Below are 17,728 nucleotides of genomic sequence, written 5' to 3'. Positions count from 1 at the left end.
TTCCCTCATCCACACATTTGATCACACTTTCAAAACATTCTAACAAATTTGTCAGAGGGAGGCATGACCTCCCTCTGACAAAGCCATAATGACTATCCTTAAATAACTTATGCCTTTCCAAATGGGTATTCATTCGCTCATACAGAATTTACTCCAATAGTTTCTTTACCACTGACATGAGACTCATCAGTCTGTAATTTCCTGGTTTATCTCTACTACCTATTTTAAAAAGTAGAATTACATTAGCCATCCTCCAGTCCACTGGAACATTCCCCGTGGCTACAGAAGAATTAAAGATTTGTGTCACAGCTTCTGCAATTTCTTGCCTGTGTCCCACAGCAGCCTGGGACGCAATTCATCCAGGCCAAGAATTTGTCTGTTTTTAAGCCCCACACAGCCTCCAACATTTCCAATGCCAAACTGTGCAAGTTCCTCACAGACTCCTTTCCTGAATTCGATACCTACGTTCCCCTTTTCCAGAGTGAAGACCGAAGAGAAGTATTCATTCAACACCCCTCCAATATTCTGTGGTTTCTCACATAGGTTGCCCCCTTAGTTCATAATGGGCCACACTCTTTCCCTGGTTAACCTCTTCTCTTTGCGGTATTTATAAAATACCCTGTTCACAAGTCCATTTTCATCCTCCTTTTTGCTCTTCTAATTGCTTTCTTAAGTTTCCTCCTGCACCTCCTGTTTTCCTCTCAGGTTGCAGCTGAATTGCTCCCTTTGGACTTGCTAAAAGTCCTACTCTTCTTTATCCAGTCCTGAATTGCCCTGGTGATCCAGTATGTTTTGAACTTATTGCTCCTATATTTCCTTCTGAAGGGTACATGTTGGACCTGTACTCTCCACAGCTCAGTTTTGAATGCCACCCACCCCCCACCATTGCTCTGCTGTAGACTTACCCGAAATGAGCTGTGCCCAATTTACTGTGGCCAGATCCTGTTTTATTCTAACAAAATCTTCCCCCACTCCAAAGGCGTCTTTTCCAGGCTATCTTTCTTCATCGTCCAAAACAAAGTTGAACCGTACTGTGTTGTGGTCGCTATTGTCTAAATGAGCCCACACTGTCACATTGAACACTTGCCTGTCTTCTTTCCCCAGAATCAGATTTAACACTGCGCGATTCCTTATTGAGCTTTCCATGTATTCATACAAAAAACTCCCCAGGATACATTTCAAGAAATTCACCCCTCAAAAACCTTCCCAATATATGTTGGGAAACTTGAAACCCCTGATTATAATTACCCTATTATTACTCTTACACACCTTTAAACAGTCTACATATTTGCTCGATTTACTGCTGACTCTTTGGGGTCTGTAAGGCACTCCCAGTAAAGTAGCTGCTCCCTTAACATTCCTAAGTTTTGCCCACAAAGCTTCACTTGCAGACCCTTGCAAGATATTTCTCCTTGTGCAGTAATTGAAACCTTAATTAATAGAGATACACCACCACCCTTTTTACACTTTCCTCTGTCTCACCTGAAGATTCTATACTGTGGAATGTTGAGTTTCCCTGTTTCTATGATGGCAACAATATCATACCTCCATGTGGTGCTGGAAACACACAGTGGGTCAGGCAGCCTCCGAGGAGCAAGAATATTGCCTTTCAAGCATAAGCCCTTCATCCGGAATGTGGCTTGTGGCCGAAGGGGTCTAAGATAAATGGAAGGGGGGGGTGGGAATGCAATAGGTAGATGAAGATGGGGGTGAAGGTGATTGGTCAGAGAGGAAGGTGGAGTGGATGGGGGGGGGAAGGAAGATGGACAGGTAGGACAGTTCAAGACTGTGGTGCCGAATTGGAAGGTGGGAGGAGGGGAAATGAGGAAACTGGTGAAATCCACCTTGATCCCGAGTGGTTGGAGGATCCCAAAGCGGAAGATGAGGCATTCTTCCACCAGGCGTTGGGTGGTTATGGTTTAGCAGTGGAGGAGGCCCAGGACTTGCATATCCTTGGCAGAGTGGTAGGGGAAGTTAAAGTGTTCGGCCATCGGGCGATGAGGCTAAACAACCATAGCGCTCCAAATGCTAGTACTTCCAAATAAACCTGTTGGATGACAACTGGTGTTGTGTGATTTTTAACTTTTCCCACCCCAGTTCAACACCAGCTCCTCCACAATGTATCTGGGAGGGTAATAGAGGTGGGGAACCTCACAATCTTGAAGTAGCATGCAGAAGAGCATTTGAAGTGTTGGAACATTCCAAGCTATCAGCCAAAAGCTGGCAAATCAGATTAATGGAGGCAGGTTGGTGCACACTCAAAGGGTTGAAGGGGCTCTTCTGCGCTCTATGACTCTACAATCAGTAAACTTTGCAAGAGCAGTTGGGAGAGATCACATCTCGAGTGAGGGAAGGCACTGTGTCTTACTGAAACTTTGAGCCCCAGACAAACTCACTGCAGAATGGAAGAGGTGCGTTTTGAAGTTTTTCTTGGTTTATGCTTCTTGGTCCAAGATAGGGACCCAGCATAAAACAAAGGGTAACATCACAGGAAAATTGAAAGTTTAAAAGCAAATTACTGCAGATGCTAGAATCTGAAACCAACAGAGAAAATGCTGGAAAATCTCAGCAGGTCTGGCAGCATCTGTAAGGAGAGAAAAGAACTGACAACGGGTCAGTTAGACTCGAAACGTCAGCTCTTTTCTCTCCTTACAAATGCTGCCAGAACTGCTGAGATTTTCCAAAATTGAAAGTTTTCTGGATGGTAATAGCTGCTAATTTCAATGTCTGTTCAAATTGCTTTCAGATTAAGGTAAATCGGAGAACTACTTTGACAGTAAAAAAGCTAAAGATCAGAAAAAAAATTGGAAAAATTATACAAATTAAGAATAAGTGAAACAAATTGTGTTGTACCAGCACAATGTGGGAGCCGGCAGACCCCAATTTAGATCATAGAACCACATCTATAACAAGTATTGGTCGCTTGAGGAACTGCGGCTCAGATTTGATGATGGAGCCTGAGCTTTGGACAATGTGACACCTCAGGAAGGGGCAGAATTACCTGGATACTGTTTTCAGGGAGACACTCACACCCCTTTGATTAACTACTTTAAGTTCAGTCAGTGGTCAGTGACAGGAGATTGCGTTTCTGGGTGAAGTAGGTAAGCAGATACAAGTCGTGCAGCAGGAGACTTAGCCCTTCTCCTTGTTCAACAGGTTCGAGATTCTTGCTCCCAGTGTGAATGTTAGCAGATATTGCAGAGGGAGGGTGTGCAAACTGACTATAACACATGATGCAGGGAGAAACTCAAGAGGAGGGAAAAACAAAAATGCAGTTGCAATCAAGAATAATATAGTCAGGGAAATATACACTGTTTTCTGTGACCAGGATTGAAAGTCCCAAAAGCAGTGTTCTAAATCTGGTGCCAGGATTCAGGATATTTCATTTAGGTTGCAGAGGAATATAAAATGTTGGGGAAGGATCTAATGTTTGTATCCATGTAGATACAAACGATAATTGTTGAACAAAGAAAGAGGTTCTGCTGAGGGAATATGAGCAGTGGGTGACTAAATTCAAAACCAGCACCAAAAAGGTAACAACCTTTGGATTACCACCAGAGACACTTGTGAAATAGCAGAGTCAATAAAATCAAGGAGGTAGATGTACGACTCAAAGATTATGGGAAAAATGGGGAATTAGCACCAGTACTGGAGAAGGAGGGCACAATTGTGATGGGGCGGGCTTCACCTGAATAATGTTGGGACCAGAGTCCTGGAAATTAGCATAACGAGAAGTGAATAGTGGGTGGTTAGGGTTCAGGTGCCATGAAAATTAGAAAGCAAAGTTAAAGAAGTTCAGAGTGTAGCTTAGTGACGAGACTGATGATTACCAGAAAATAAAAAGAAGAAACAGAATGTATGAATGTTATATTACACCAAGTTAGAAATCACACAACACCAGGTTATGGTCCAACAGGCTTATGTGTAAGCACTAGTTTTCGGAGCACTGGTCCTTCATCGCGTGGTTGTGGAGTATAAGATCGTAAGACACAGGAATTATAGAAAAAGTTTACAGTGTGATGCAACTGAAATTAGATATTGAAAAAAAACCTGGATTGTTTGTTAGAATGACCATGTTGATTTCAGTTCTTTCAGTGAGAAATCTGTAGTGTCGCATCAGAAGCTACAGGGTCCTCTGTACAATGGGTTTCAAGGTGCCTTCGACACAGCCAGAGAGTTTCTCACACAGGGTTCCATTGCCTGAAATGATGGGACGTCCTGGTGCGTTGGCTTTGTGTATCTTTGGAAGGCAGTACAAGTCACCTACGCGAGAAGTATGTGGGATGAGGGCACGTAGGGAACTCTGAAGGACTAGATGCAAAGTCCTGATCAATGTGTTTAGTTCACGGGTGTGCTCTTTGGTTGGATTGGCCCGTGATTTAGTTGCCTATAGTGTTCCAGGTTGTTCAGTTGCTCGTACACTTCCTTACAGTAATCTATTCTATTCTGAATGATGATGGCTCCTCCTTTATCTGCTGGTTTGATGACAATGTTGTTATTGGTTTTCAGAGCATGGATGGTGCTGCATTGTGATCTGGTGATGTTTGCTCTACCTTGTGGGTGCAGCTGATGAATTTGACATTTATAAACGTCCTGATGGTTTAAGCATACATGTCAGCCCATGGTAGCAGCCCTCCGCTGAGGTCCAAATTAACTCCTTCTTTGGTTGTCCCTCTCCAGATCCCTGTGATGACTGTTCTGGTCCCTCAGTGGGCTCATTGGGATCACTGCTGGCATCTTGAAAGAATTCCCGAAGTCACATTCATCTGATGCATTCCTCCATGTCTGCTGCAAGACCTGCGGGGTCCATTTTGGTGGTAGTGCAGAAATTGAGAGCCCTGTTAAGAACTTCAATCTCTTCCGGTTGAATGGCGGTCCAAAAAGTTGATGATTGACTTCCCAGTGGTGATAACACTTTCCACTGAGGTGCCAGGGCGGGCTTGGCTACTGCTGGTGGTGATGTCTGTACTGCTCGTAAACAAAGCTTTTCATTGTACTTCGGTACACATTTAAGTCAAAGAAGTAACTACAGAGATGATTTGTTTTAACTTTCCTAAAATTCTTGGATTCTGGAGAAGTACCAGAGGATTGGAAAATTGAACATGATACACCGATTGAAAATGAGAGCAAGGCAAAAATTGGGTAACTACAGGCTGATTAGCCGAACATCCATAGTTGAAAAAATGTTGGAATCTATTATTAAGGAAGTAATAGCACATTTGCAAAATTATAATCTAATCAGCATTGCTTCATGAAAAGGAATCAAATCTGACTAATTTTCAATCTTTCAAGGAAGTCTCAGCCCGAGTGGTTAGAGATGTTGTACTTGTACTTCCAGAAAGCTTATGATAAGGTACTTCACAAAAGGATAAGTCACAAATGGTAGCACATTCCACCTATCCAAATGTCCTTATTTGTCTTCTTTACCGCCTGCTGCACCTGTTGCGGAACGTTTCAGAGAACACCTCTGAGACACCCACACCAACCAACCCAACCGCCCTGTGGCTGAACTCCCCCTCCCACTACGCCAAGGATATGCAAGTCCTTGGCCTCCTCCATCGCCAGACCATGGCAACACAACACAGAGCGCTTCATCTTCTGCCTAGGAACCCTCCAACCACAAGGGATGAATGCAGATTTCTCCAGCTTCCTCATTTCCCCTCCCCCCACCTTGTCTCAGTCCCAACCTTCAGACTCAGCACCGCCTTCTTAACCTGCAATCTTCTTCCCGACCTCTCCGCCCACACCCCGTCTCCAGCCCATCACCCTCACCTTAACCTCCGTCCACCTCTCGCATTTCCAATGCCCCTCCCCCAAGTCCCTCCTCCCTACCTTTTATCTTAGCCTGCTTGGCACACCCTCCTCATTCCTGAAGAAGGGCTTATGCCTGAAACGTCGATTCTCCTGCTCCTTGGATGCTGCCTGACCTGCTGTGCTTTTCAAGCAACACATTTTTCAGCTCTGATCTCCAGCATCTGCAGTCCTCACTTCCGCCTACTGCACCTGCATGCTTACTTTCAGTAACTGATGTATGATGACACTCAGCACACGTTAGAACATAGAACATAGAGCATAGAACAATACAGCACAGAACAGGCCCTTCGGCCCACGATGTTGTGCCGAACATTTGTCCTAGCTTAAGCACCCATCCATGTACCTATCCAATTGCCGCTTAAAGGTCGCCAATGATTCTGACTCTGCCACTCCCATAGGCAGCGCATTCCATGCCCCCACCACTCTCTGGGTAAAGAACCTATCCCTGACATCCCACCCTATACCTTCCACCCTTCACCTTAAATTTATGTCCCCTTGTAACACTCTGTTGTACCCAAGGAAAAAGTTTCTGACTGTCTACTCTATCTATTCCTCTAATCATCTTATAAACCTCTATCAAGTCACCCCTCATCCTTCGCCGTTCCAATGAGAAAAGGCCTAGCACTCTCAACCTATCCTCGTACGACCTATTCTCCATTCCAGGCAATATCCTGGTAAATCTTCTCTGCACCCTCTCCAAAGCTTCCACATCTTTCCTAAAGTGAGGTGACCAGAACGGCACACAGTACTCCAAATGTGGCCTAACCAAACTAATACTTCAGCAAATGCTATTTGATTGTTTTGCTATGCTGGGTTAAAGATTTGCATGAACAGGAGGTTATGCTGCAGCTGTACAAAGCTCTGGTACGGCCACACTTGGAGTATTGTGTACAGTTCTGGTCACCACACTATAAGAAGGATGTGGAAGCTTTGGAAAGGGTGCAGAGGAGATTTACTAGGATGTTGCCTGGTATGGAAGGAATGTCTTATGAGGATAGGCTGAGGGCCTTGAGGCTGTTTTCGTTAGAGAGAAGAAGGGTGAGAGGTGACTTAATAGAGACATACAAGATAATCAGAGGGTTAGATAGAGTGGACAGGGAGACCCTTTTTCCAAGTATGAGGATGGCAAACACAAGGGCACACAAATTTAAAGTGAGGGGAGATAGGTGTAAGACAGATGTCAGAGGTAGTTTCTTTACTCAGAGAGTAGCAAGGGTATGGAATGCTTTGCCTGCAACGGTAGTAGATTCGCCAAGTTTAAGTGCTTTAAGTCGTCATTGGACAGGCATATAGACGTTCATGGAATAGTGTAGGTGGGATGGGCTTCAGATTAGTATGACAGGGCGGCGCAACATCGAGGACCGAAGGGCCTGTACTGCGCTGTAATGTTCTATGTTCTATGTTTCAAATAAACCTGTTGGACTATAAACTGGTGTTGTGTGATTTTTAACTTTGTACACCCCAGTCCAACACTTTCATCTCTAAATCATGGCTGTTTTTTCATTTTTATGTAATTTTTGTATTAATGGCATATGTGATATATATCTGATTGAGTTTTTTTGTTATTTGGTAAAAAGGCAATATTGTGCAATGTATCATTAAGTATGCAGTGAACCTTTAAAAAACATGCTCATGATATCACCCACTGTGTCATATGACACAAGGATATAATGTTTTCAGACTCAATTTAACTGGATTCACTTGAAGCATGATGTAACACTGATGAAACTGAGCAGATTACTATTAGGTTACACACTGAAGTGCTGTGACTAACATATGTAAACAACAAGAGCAATAATAAATGTCAGTTGAATCTTTCAGTACTACATTATGCATGTGGAGGTCTTATATTACAGGAGCTAACAGAAGTAATGCCACATCAGGGACAATACTTGCTTGAGGTAAGGTCCACATCACAGTACTAGCTTAGAAGTGCTGTACCCTTCAGTGTTTCAGTTATCAGAATTCTGTATTATTTTCTTTAGAAGAAACTATAAAGTCTTATGGCAGAGATAACATAGATCTATTACAGTTCACAGGAGAAAAAATGACATGGGCACAGTCCAATTTAAATTACGAAGTACTCTCCTACCAATGTGTGGCAATTAATGCAATCATCCAAAATATAAAGTTCTGAATTAGAATGAACAGTACAATGGGTAATACCTCCATTTTTTTAATAATAATTTCAGAATCCTGGTCCCACACACGGGCATTACCATCCTCAGTTATATATTCCTTACAGGCTGTAACCATTTGGTTTGTGACCTAAATTTGATAACATAAAGTAACAGGAGAATTAACCAAATGTATATAGATACAGAAATTGAATTCACAAGCAGGTTAATATACATACCTTAATAAATAGTGCAGTCATTTGTTGGGAGGTATTGTAATATCTTGACACATTGTGGATCATTTGAATTGCATTTATCAAATTTGGAACACCTTTAGTCATTGTCACCTAGAAATTGAAAGATTTCATAAATGTGACTATGAAAAAAACATTTATAATGATAATGTGCTATTTGTTGTCTGCTCAGGTGGTTTTGGCTGATTAGTTTAAGGGGCAGCTCCATTGATAGATTGATTTGGTGGGCGTTGCTTGGTACATATGGTGTGAGGAGGACTGGAATGCAGGATACACGTTTGGCTGCCAACACTTATTTGTTGATGTTCTAGGGCAAATCTATTAGTGCGTGAGAATATGCAAACTTTTACTGACAATTAAGAAGAATGAATTAATTGTTTTCAAAAGCTTGGGCAGAAATGTTGACATGCAATATTAGAGATTGCTACCTTTCTTTTCTTCAGCACAGAAATGTTTGCATTCACTTTGCAGTGGGATTGATCCAAGAAGGGACCTCTCTCCTTTGTCAATGTTCTACAAAGGGGATGGGAATGTGTGTGAGTGATAGCAGGAGAAGGATGGATTGACATGCTATGGAATTGGCATGAGTGTAGTAGCAACAGCTTGAGATGAAAATATGGAATAACAAGGAGGAAGTGGCAGGAAATGGGAAAGACAATAGCACAGAAGAGTGACTATGGAAGAGATAAGTGAGAAAATGAAGTTAGTTAAGTGTGGCAAAATGGTGAAGACAGTTTGTTGATACAGCTCAAAAGCTATGCTTTGAGCTAAAATTAGCATTCATTACACTTTCCATGAAAACACTGTGTAAGGCTTCCAGATCTGTTGAATTTAAATAACTTTATCAGTGATTCCATAGATGAAGGCAATTATACCATTCTCACCCTGACACAGTTACTCCGCCAAAACAACCATAAGACTGTAAAGAATTGAATTGAACTCATTGTCACATGTACAGAGGCACAGTGAAAAGCTTTGTCTTGCGAGCAGTACAGGCAGATCACATAGTTAAGTAGCATAGAGAGTAAATAATAGGTAACAGCAGCAAAAACAAAAACACAGGTACACGGTGTTAATAGTATATGAGTCCATTCAGTATTCTAACAACAGTAGGGTAGAAACTGCTGTGAGATCAGCTGGTGCGTGCGTTTCAGGCTTCTGTATCTTCTCACTGATGGTTGTGGTTGTAGAAGGGCTGGTTGAAGAAGGGCTGATGCCCGAAACGTCGATTCTCCTGTTTCTTGGATGCTGCCTGACCTGCTGCGCTTTTCCAGCAACACATTTTCAGCTCTGATCTCCAGCATCTGCAGTCCTCACTTTCTCTTCGTAGAAAAACATTGCCAGGGTGGGATGGATCTTTAAGAATGTTGGCGGCCTTTCCTTGACAGTGGGCCTGGTAGGTGGATTCTGTAGCTGGGAGGTTGGATTTGTGATTGTCCGGGCCAAGTTCACCACTCCCTGTAAACATCTGCAATCTTGAATGGTACAGTTGTCATACTAGGTAGTGATACATCCAGACAGAATGCTCTCGATGGTGCACCTATAAAAGTTGGCAAGAGTATTCACTCTCATGCCAAATTTCCTCAGCTGCCTGAGGAGGAAGAGACGTTGTTGGGCCTTTTTAAAACGAGTACGTCCACATGAGGAATCCAAGAAAGCTTGTTGGGGATGACCACTCCCAGGTTACTGGTGCCACTTGAGAGTGATTTAAATAGTGGTGTGGGGAGCACAGCAGTAGTCACATGTGGAGTGATTAAGGAGAAGATAGAAGTTAAGTCAAACAAGTCGAAGAGTGTGGTGCTGGAATGCCACAGCCGGTCAGGCAGCATCTGAGGAGCATGAGAATCGACGTTTCCAGCATAAGCTCTTTGTCAGGATTGAGGGGGTGGCCCAAGGGGACGGAGAGATAAATGGGAGAGGGTGGGGCTGGGGAGAAGGTAGCTGAGAATGCAATAGGTCAATGAAGTTGGGGGTGAAGGTGATAGGTTGGAGAGGAGGGTGGAATGCATAGGTGGGTAGGAAGATGGACAGGTAGGACAGGTCAAGAGGGCGGTGCCGAGTTGGAAGATTGGATCTGTGATAAGGTGGGGGGGAGGGCAGATGAGGAAACTCGTGAAATTCACATTGACTCTGTGTGGTTGGAGGGTCTCAAGGCTGAAGATGAGCCTTTCTTCCTCCAGGCATTGGGTGGTAAGGGTTCAGTGGTGGAGGAGGCCAGGACCTGCATGTGCTGAGTGGAATGGGAGGGGGATTAAAATTGTTTGGCCATGGGGTGATGGGGTTGTTTCGTCCGTGTGTCCCGGAAAAATTCTCTGAAGCGTTCCGTATGTAGGCGTCCTGTCTTCCCAGTGCCTAGGAGACCACATCGGGAGCAACAGATACAGTAGATGACTTGTGTGGAAGTGTAGGTAAATCTCTGATGGATCTAGAAGGCCCCATTGGGGCCTTGGACGGAGATAAAGTGGTAAGTGTGGGTGCTGGTTTTGCAATTCTTGTAGTGGCAGGGGAGGGTGTCAGGATGGGAGGGTGGGTTAGTGGGGCGGGGCATGGACCTAACAAGGGATGTTAAGTTCCCAATTCTGATCTCCTTATAACATTTCTCTATAATGACCAAGAGATCACATCTGCTTACATTGATTTGCAGGTTTCAAAGAACTTTGTCATAGAATAAGATCAGTAGTGAGGCAGTTGATTTCACTGAAAATATTGTGGATGGACTCTGAGAAAACAGAGGTTTGGATTTTCAGGTGGTCAGACAATCATCATTCAGCAAATGGTAATCTTGTGGAATCTCCATTGTAGCACAGTCAGAAAGATTTGCCTAGATTACTGAACTTTTCATTCGAACCATCCAAAAGTCTCCATTTAAATCAGAGACTTTGGAGGTTTCCAAAGAAATGAAGTAAAATATTTACTCAGTTGTTAAAGGCAATGATAAGCCTCTCAAAAACCCAGCAATATTTGTATTAGTAGATTAGCAAGATTGGCATAGTGTCATTGTGTGACATGGACAGTGACCATAAGATACAGGAGCAGATATGGGCCTCTCGGTACATCAAATCTGCTCCATCTTTCAATGTGATTGCGGCTGATTTGATAACCCTGACCTCCACTTTCCTGCCTTTTCATCATGACTTTTGGTTTCCTTACTGATTAAAAATTGTTCAACTTAGCTTTGAATGTACTCAACAACCTAATCTCTATACCTTACTGTGGTAAAGAATTCCATAGATTCTCTATCCTCTGAGAGAAGAAATTATTCATCTCTGTCTTCAATATGCAACCTCTTCCTGAGATTGTGTCCTCCTATCCTAGACTTTCCCACCAGGGGAAACAATTTTTCCATACCCACCCTGACAAGTTCCCCCAGAATCCTATATGTTTCAATAATGTTGCCATCAATCTCCTATATTCGAACGGGTACAAGCCCAATGTCCTCAACCTCTCCTCATTAGATAGTACTTCTATGCCTGGAATCAACCTTGTGAACTTTCTTTGTCTATCCAACTGCTCTTCTCTCTCTATGGGTTCTATCACCACCTATCATTTACTCTTGCCCCTTTACCTCTACCCTATCTTCTCCATATAAACCCACATTTTCCTAGTTACAATCAGTTCTGAGGAAGTGTCACTCGATCTGAAAGGTTAACTCTGATTTCTCTCCACAGATGCTGCCAGATCTGCTAAGCATTTTCAACAATTTCTACTTTTGTCTTTGAACCTTACCTTGACTGCCTCCAACACTAGTATATCGTTTTTGCAAGGTTTGTGAAGGTTTGTAGCTCAGGTTGAGGTTTAGGGTGTAGGTTTGCTCGCTGAGCTGTAGGTTTGATATCCAGACGTTTCATTACCTGGCTAGGTAACATTATCAGTGACGACCTCCAAGTGAAGCGAAGCTCTTGTCTTGTCTCCTGCTTTCTATTTATGTGTTTGTCCTGGATGGGGTTCATGGGGTTTGTGGTGATGTCATTTCCTGTTTGTTTTCTGAGGGGTTGATAGATAGTATCTAGATCTATGTGTTTGTTTTATGGCATTGTGGTTGGTGTGCCAGGCCTCTAGGAATTCTCGGGCATGTCTTTGCTTAGCCTGTCCCAGGATAGATGTGTTGTTCCAGTCGAAATGGTACAACCCATGGACAAAACCAATGTCATCTACAAAATTCCATGCAGGGACTGCCACAAACACTACGTAGGACAAACAGGAAGAAAGTTAGCCACCAGGATACACGAGCACCAGTTAGCCACAAAAAGACACTTCCCTCTCTCCCTCATAGCCGTACACACGGAGAAAAAAACCCACCATTCAAAACCTGCAGTCCCAGAAAAATAACTGCAAACGTTTTCTGACCCCACTCCTTAATAGTATCCTTCCGATAGCAGGATGACCAGAACAGTACATAATACTCTAAAAGTGGCCTCACCAATGTCCTGTACAATCTCAACATGGCGTAACAGTTCCTATAATCAATGATCTGAGCAATGACGGCAAGCGTGCTAAATACCTTCTTTACTACCCTGTCTATATGTGACACAACTTTCAAAGAACTATGAACATGAACCCTTAGGTCTCCCTGTTCATCACCACTCCCCAAGACCCTACCATTAACTGTATAAGACCTGCCCTTGCTCATTTTACCAAAATGCAATACATCCCACTCATCCAAATTAAACTTCATCTGCCAATCCTTGAACCAACTGAACAGGATTCCTTTGTAATCTTAGTTAACTTTTGTCACTGTCCATTACACCACCAATTTTGGTGTCATTCACAAATTCACTAACCATGTTTCCTAAATTCTCATCCAAAGCATTTATATAAATGACAAACAACAACAGCACCAGTCTCAGTGAAACATAAGCCTCCAGTCTGAAAAACAACCCTTCACCACCACTCTCTGTCTCCTACCATCAAGCTATTTTTGTATCCAATTATTAAACTCTCCCCGAATGCCATATGATCTAACTTTACTCAAAACCCAAAATGAGTACTGCATATTGTTTACTTCGACTTCAGAAAAGCCTTTGACAATTGCTTAATTTAGGACCACTCCAAGGTGGTTCTACCTATTCAATCATCATATACTTAATCCATTTGACATGTAGTTGGAGCATAACCTAAATCATGTAATTTACTTGCAAATATCTTTGTGCAGTTAGATTCACACTTTTAAAATTTAGATGCCCCATAAAACAGGTACTGGGAAATCCACTATTCATGACCTGAAATCTTGGCATGTAATGCTAATTTTGCGAAAGAAAACAGCTTACTGGATCAGAATTGTAAAGTGGCTCACAGACTTTCTCCAATGCTTGCAGAAACTTCACATTGTCCTTTGCTCCATTAGCTGCATCGGTGATTTCAGAATCCAGTTTTCGCCACATCTATAAAATAAGGGACGAACAAATAAGTATTCAACCACCTTTATAAATAAACTAGTCTATTGCTGAATGTAGTGCTGCAATTCAATACCATTTGCTTAGCAATCTGTGCAGTTCTGAAAAAGAGTCACTGAACCCATTAGACTAAGCCGATCGAGCCTGCTCTTCATTCAATAGGATCATGGCTGATCAGACGTTCCTCACGTCCACTTTTTTTCCCTTTCCCATATCCCTTGATTCCTCTAATGATCAAAAATCTATCTGTCTCAGCCTCAGATATACACAAGGACTCTGACCTTTCAGCTCTCTGTGCCAAGGAGTTCTCTCAACATTTTGAGAGAAGCTATTCTCCGCACACTTTTATTCTGAGACTATGCCTTCTGGTCCTAGACTCGCCCATGAGGGGAAACATCCTTTCGGCAATCACTGTCAAGCCCCTTAAGAATCTTATGTTTCAATGAGATCACCTCTCATTCTTCTATATTCCAATTATTAGTATGCTAACCTGACCTGAAATGCTGACTCAGCTTTTCCCCCACAGATGCTGCCATAGGCCTGCTAAGATTCTCTAGCAACTTCTGCTTTTATTGTGATAGGGAAGCTGACTTTATTTGGCTTGTTTTCCTGTGTTGTAGTTGATAAAAACTTTCATAACAGTTCTGAAGAAAGGTTATGCCTAAAACATCGACTCTCATGCTCCTCAGACACTGCCTGACCTGCTGTGCTTTTACCAGCTTTACGCCTTATCAACTCTGACTCTGCAGCATCTGCAATCCTCATTTTCTCTTAACCCCTGTTTTTTAATATAATCCTGCTTGCAAATGACTGCATGAACAACAACTTAAGATATTCAGGAAATAGTTGTTTGGTAAAACAGAATGTGAGTAGTGATAATAAAATATACATTTTGTTGAAGCTTTGCATCTTGTACTCATCAGGTCATCTTGCAAAAATATCAACTCAGAGGAAAACCAATATTTGTATGATGTAAGATGACAGTGCTGATTGGTTGGCAGGTGAATTTTGATTGCAGAGGTGTTGCCATGGAGACTGCATCTATTACTGCTGATTGACAGTAAATAGCTAGACTTTGAGTTTTTAAAACAGGCAGGTACACACTGATTTGTCAGGGCAATGTTGCAAACTAATAAGTAGTTGTTTCTCCTGTAGGAAAAAGTATCATGATCATTTCAAATTGTGTGTGCTTGTATTTGTCCTAGCAAGTGCAAGATGTAAAGCTTCTCTCCTTTCAGCAAAATGACACATCATTTACAGAATTTGTGAAGGAATTCAATTAAAGACGTACAGCATTATCAAAGAGTTATATCCCTATAAAATCTCAAAGAAGTTCATAAAGGGTTACAGTTTTAAGTAGAGAACAAAACAATTCACAAATGTACAGTTATATATTCTACACAAAGTAATCTTTTTACATCAATGAGGAATTATTGGTAAAGAACGTATGCTCTAAAATTGTTGTGAATATCCTGATGAGTGAAAATGAAAAGCCTTGTCAAAATCTTTCTTAGTTCAGCATTACAGGCAGTTTCCAGATTGCAAACAGGTTCCTTGTGGAATCCACTCATAAGTCGATTTATACGCAAGTTGGAATAGAATACAGGAAAATGTAAAGCAGCTATTCACAAGGAAATGTTTGTATGTCAGGTTTTTAAAATTATAGTCCTGCACAGGATGATGTTTGTAAGTACAAGTATTTGTAGGTCAGATAATTGTAAATCAGGAACCCCTTATACTCAAATAATGCTTGTTCAATGTGAATTTGATCGTATAATGAAGGTATTCATCATAGAATCCTTTTCACTAATCACTATATTTTATACTTTCACAGGATGTGAGCATCACTGGTTGGGCCAGCATTTGTAATCCATTTGTTATTGCTCTTGAACTACATTCTTCAATTGCAGTTGTCCAGGAGGAAATGGGATGGCCCTTACTGTCTCCTAGTCATTGATTTCCCCCCCACCAAGGGATTTCAATTATAGTTAACTAAAACATTTTAGCTCAAACGGCATCTGTGAAGCAAAAGCAGAATAAATATTTTGAGTCCAGTGACCCTTTTTCAGATCCAGGTAAAACTCCTCAGCACCCTCTCCAGTGTCGTCACATCCACATATAAATGGATCCCAGAATTGTACACAATACTCTAGTTGTGACATAACCAACATTTTATACAGTTCCAGTGTAACATCCCTGATCTAAAACTGCCTCAGTTAATAAAAGCAAGTATCTCATAAGCCTTCTTAACCACTTCCAAACTATACTATTAACTTAAGGTCCCTCTGATCCTTGGTGCTTCTGAGGGTTTTTTTTATTCACTCATGGGATGTAGCAGCATTGGCTGGGCCAGCACTTATTGCTCATCTCTCATTGCTCTTGAGAAGGTGGTAGTCAACTTCCTTCTTGAATGCTCTAGTCCATGTGCTGCAGGTTGACCCACAATGCTGTTAGGAAGGGAATTCCAGTATTTTGACTTGGTGACAGTGAAGCAATACTGATATGTTTCCAAGTCAGAGATAAGTGAGAGATATAATGTGGGGAGCCTGGACATGAGTTAATCATTGCTGTATTCTGAGCCTCTGACCTGACTTGGAGACATTGTATTTATATGGCGAGTACAATTCAGTTTCTCGAATCACAGAATCCTACAGTGTGAAGAGGCCAAAAACCCATCGAGTCGCACTGACTCTCCAAAGAGCATTCCACCCAGACCTAGACCCTTACCCTATCCCCATAACTCACATTTACCATGGCTAATCTACACATTCTCGTACACTACAGATAATTTAGCAGGGCCAATCCACCTAACCTACACATCTTCAGTCTTTGAGAGGAAACTGAAGCATACAGCAGAAATCCATGCAGACTCCTCACCGATATTCACCCCAGGCTGGACTCGAATCCTGCTCCCTGATCCTGTGAGGCAGTAATGCTAACCACTGAGCCACTGTGCCACCACCCCATTCTGGTAAAAGATAATCCACTGAATGTTGACAGTGGAGGATTCAGTGATGGTGATGCTATTGAATGTCAAGGATTAGACACTTGCTTACAGTGATGGACATTGATAGACATTTATGTGGTACAAATGCTACCTTTCAGTCAAAGTCTCAATATTGTCCATGTCCAATCATAGAAATTGCTAGAAAAGCTCAGCAGGTCTGACCCTCAGAAGGGTCTGAGGAAGGATCAGTTGACTGGAAACGTTAACTCTGATTTCTCTCCACAGATGCTGCCAGACCTGCTGACCCTTAGAAGGGTCTCAGGAAGTATCAGTTAACTGGAAACGTTAACTCTGATTTCTCTCCACTGAGAGGGGCAGCACAGTAGCTCAGAGGTTAGCACTGTTGCCTCACAGTGCCAGGGACCTGGGTTTCATTCCAGACTTGGGGAGCTCTCTGTATGGAGTTTGCACATTCTCCCGTGTCTGAGTGGGTTTCCTCCAGGTGCTCCAGTTTCCTCCCTCAGTCCAAAGATGTGCAGGTTAGATGAACTGACCATGCTAAATTAGCCATAGTGTTAGGTGTATTAGTCAGGGGTAAATATAGGATAGGGGACCGAAGTGGGTGGTTTGCTGTTCTGAGGGTTGGTGCGGACTTGTTGGACCAAATGGCCTGTTTCCACACTGTAGGTAATCTAATCTAATCAGATGCTGCCAGACCTGCTGAGCTTTCCAGCAATTCCAATTTAGCCTCTGATTTACAGCATCCACGGTTTTTTTGGGTTTTTTCATCTTTTTCAACCAATATTGAAACTAATGGGATTATGATCAGTCAGCGAAATACTTGACTGATACTTCAACCACTTGCCCAGTTTAGCAACCTAAAGTTAAGGACAGAAACCATGTTCAATCTTGCAGGGCCATCTACATATTGGCTACAAAAGTTGTCCTAAATGTATTTTAAGCACACTGCACCCTCTGCACACTCTGATTACTCCAGTTAATGTTGAGGAAGTTGAAATCTCCAACTATCATAACCTTACTATTTCCTCACTTTACTGAAATAACATATAACTAACATATGTGGTCTTCTGTTTTTCTGGACTGTTAGGGGCTCAATAGTACAATGAAATGTAATTGCTCCTTTTTTGGCTTTTAGGTTCTACCTTTCATTTGAGAAGACTTTAAAGACGTAATTCCTCCTTA

General features: G+C 42.2%; 1 protein-coding gene across 1 annotated transcript in view; it reads right to left on the bottom strand.

Annotated features, from left to right (window-relative positions):
* LOC140453953 (dynein axonemal heavy chain 8-like) overlaps nucleotides 1-17,728 on the bottom strand; it is a 1,210,036-nt gene that overhangs the window by 1,028,071 nt on the left and 164,237 nt on the right. The window contains exons 10-12 of the mRNA XM_072548830.1: nucleotides 13,453-13,566; nucleotides 8,171-8,278; nucleotides 7,981-8,082 (exon numbers count right to left, since the gene is read on the bottom strand). Coding sequence (XP_072404931.1) covers nucleotides 7,981-8,082; nucleotides 8,171-8,278; nucleotides 13,453-13,566 — 324 coding nt within the window. The remainder of the gene's footprint in view (nucleotides 1-7,980; nucleotides 8,083-8,170; nucleotides 8,279-13,452; nucleotides 13,567-17,728) is intronic.

The sequence above is a fragment of the Chiloscyllium punctatum genome, chromosome 3, assembly GCF_047496795.1.
Source record: "Chiloscyllium punctatum isolate Juve2018m chromosome 3, sChiPun1.3, whole genome shotgun sequence".
Lineage (NCBI taxonomy): Eukaryota > Metazoa > Chordata > Chondrichthyes > Orectolobiformes > Hemiscylliidae > Chiloscyllium > Chiloscyllium punctatum.
The sequence above is the reverse complement of the archived record's forward strand: the minus strand, read 5'-3'. Positions and strand labels throughout refer to the sequence as shown.